The 3,006-nt window shown below is 31.4% G+C and overlaps 1 protein-coding gene across 1 annotated transcript in view; it reads left to right on the forward strand.

The window, feature by feature from the left end:
• SLC38A6 (solute carrier family 38, member 6) overlaps window positions 1-3,006 on the forward strand; it is a 107,656-nt gene that overhangs the window by 60,505 nt on the left and 44,145 nt on the right. The window contains exons 8-9 of the mRNA XM_012656030.1: window positions 622-704; window positions 1,221-1,324. Coding sequence (XP_012511484.1) covers window positions 622-704; window positions 1,221-1,324 — 187 coding nt within the window. The remainder of the gene's footprint in view (window positions 1-621; window positions 705-1,220; window positions 1,325-3,006) is intronic.

Consider the following 3,006-nt stretch of genomic DNA (forward strand, 5'->3'; position numbering starts at 1 on the left):
CCATTATTCTGCCACCCGGAGATAATGCCTATCAATATATTGTAATTCCTTTCCATTTTTAACGTACCTGTGTTTTTCCTCAAGATTATCATGCTATATACACACACATGATGTTTACTGAAAATTATATTGTTATTTCAAAATTATCATAATCTCAGGTGTTTTCACTTTTATTTTAAATGTTTTCAATAACATCTTTTTACAAAAATCTTTGTTCTTATTGTTTCTTTATTTTTAATAGTCTTTTTCAATGTTAAAGGGTATAATTATTTGAAGGTCCTCTGTATTTATTACCAAATTGCTTTCCAGCCATATAATTTATATAGTTTATACTTTCACTGTTTTGCGTTTTTTTTTTTTTTTTGGCACTCCTCATCACTCCTGTTCTCTTATTTTTAAATATTTATTAAGTTGGTAGTTGAAAATGGAATCTCACCATTTTGATAAATTTTCTAAATGTAAATTCATTTATAAGAATAATAGGATCCCACAAGAACATTGTAACAAAAGGAAGTAGGCTTTTCCTAATGGGTAGTTATAATGATTGTAAGTGTGTGTGTGTCTGTGTGTGTAAGAACAAACACGAGTCCTGGGCCTAAAATAGAACTTTTTTCCTAATAGGTCTTGGTATCTTGATGGACAAATACTACTAATAGTCATTTGTGTTGGTATTGTGTTCCCTCTTGCACTTCTTCCCAAAATAGGTAAGTCTTTATAAAAGAGCACATAGTTTGTTAGAAAAAAGAAAGAGGGAGGCAGGGAGGGTGTGGGGAGGAATGGGAGGGAGGCAGAGAGAGAGAGAGAAATATTAAGGGGCTTTTAAATTTCACAGTACCATATTTTTGGCAGAAGGGTGGTGGTTGTGAATAATTTTGAACTTGGCCTTATTTTAGGTTGTTCAGCCTTCAGTCCTGCCTAGTTAACCTATTACTTGGTTTGCAGTAGTATTTTGTCTGCCCCACTAAAATAAAATCTTTACAGCAGAACATTAAAGAGCAGCCTTTCCTTACAGTGTACCATTAGTGGTAAGCCAGTTCCAATTCTGCTGTACAGAGCTGCTTAAATGATCTGTGACAGATAGTTGGAATGCTGTTATTCTGAGCCCTAAGCCCCAGATACCAAGCACCATAATAGAAAACATGCCCAAGATGTATAGCTTTAGTAGTACGTTAAAATCACTTTCCTTATAAATTGCTTTTTATTTTACTGTTATTTTACAGGCTTTCTTGGCTACACAAGTAGTTTATCATTTTTCTTTATGGTGTTCTTTGCTCTTGTGGTAAGTTTAAAATATAATGCATTGCTTATCTCCTCACAAAAATTGGCCTCATTGTGTTAATGTCTTTTTTCTTTTAATTCTATTGTGTGTTAGGAAGGGTATTCCATTTTATTTCATTGTGTTATTAAAAACACTTTTGTTCCACAAAATTATTTCCTTCATTGTATCTATTTTGAAGAGGCTTAGCTAGAGCAGCATTTCAAATTCAGTATCTAATGTGGTTCACTAGAGAGCAGAACACACAAGTAAAGTTAAAACCGTAGGCATATCAGTTTATTTCTGTATGATATTGTGTCAAGAATAAGTCTAGTTCTAACCTGTAAAATAAATTTGATACTGGTCATTTTAATTTTGAAACTTTGTTCCATTAACGAAACCAGAGCTTCTGAGACTTCACCATTGAGAAGATCTAATAAGAACTGGGGTGCCTGAATTCTCCAATCTGGTCTGGTTGATTCAGCATAAATAAGTTCTCATAAATAAGTTTCTATTATAACATAGAAAAATATCAGATAGTAAATTTAACTTATTTTGAAATTATAAAATAATATAAAGATAAAAGAGAATTTGAATTTATTTCCTCTTAATCCTTCTAAAGCAGATCTTAACATCCTAAAGTTAGTATCTTTGTGTGAAATTCTTTTAAAAGCCCTTTTTTTCTTTGTATGGCAGTTTATTCCATAGTCAGTATCTAAATGTCAAGCCTTAAGTAGTATTAAACATTTTTAACTTGCCAAGAAGATACATATCGAAATGGCCTTTTCATAAGCTTGCTTGAACTCTTCCTTGCTATTAAGAAACAAATGAAAGAAAACTGCTATACATAAGAACAAGACAGCATATCAGTTGTTAAGCCATATTTTAGAGCCAGACTTCAAAGCTCTCAAAACAACCTAGGGTACATTTAACTTTAGCTAAACTATCTTCTGAGACATAGGGATAAAACAACTTTAAATTATTTAAAGAAAGTGTAAGTGACCCTGTTTTCAGTGTACATAAGTACTTATATGCTAACGAATGCCCTTAAAACTGAAAATATTTAAGTGTTTGAATTTAATCATGTGTTGAATTATCAACATTAAAATCATTCCTCCTTCTTCCCCAATTGTCTGATTTGTATCTTACAAATAAGTGAATTAAACATATTCTTTGTGGGCTCCATATTGAAGAGAGAAACAGTAAATATTTTCATTATAATTTGATTGTCAAGAGACATCTTGGCATGGATAGGAATGGCTTACATATGCAAATGAATGTGTGGATACTAAAGAGAATCAGTATAGATAACATTGAATTTTCCCTCACCAGATAATTGGCAATCCAAGCATTGCATAGGTAGGATTAATTTAGTTTTCATAACGAATAGCTTGAAGCAGGTGAAATGTATTAATATACTATGTCTACTGTAGTTTTTGTTTCTGTCATGGTAAAGACTGTTAAATTCAATACAGATTTCTATTGTAGCAGTCATATGGAAATAATACCCTTTTTCTGCATTTATTGTAATGCCTTATAAACATCTGCTCACATTTTTACCTATGACCACAAATTAAATTTAATCTGCAATGGAACAATGAAGAATATTTTGTACATTTTCTTAAATGCTCTTTTTAATTGGCATATTTATTTTAGATTCTCTAAGTGTTAGATTTTGAAATACATAGTGGTTAGGAAAAGGAAACATGTATGTATATTAACCCAGATTTTTTTGAAGGGTGCCAATTTTT

Source organism: Propithecus coquereli, unplaced genomic scaffold, assembly GCF_000956105.1.
Source record: "Propithecus coquereli isolate 6110/MARCELLA unplaced genomic scaffold, Pcoq_1.0 Scaffold5, whole genome shotgun sequence".
NCBI lineage: Eukaryota > Metazoa > Chordata > Mammalia > Primates > Indriidae > Propithecus > Propithecus coquereli.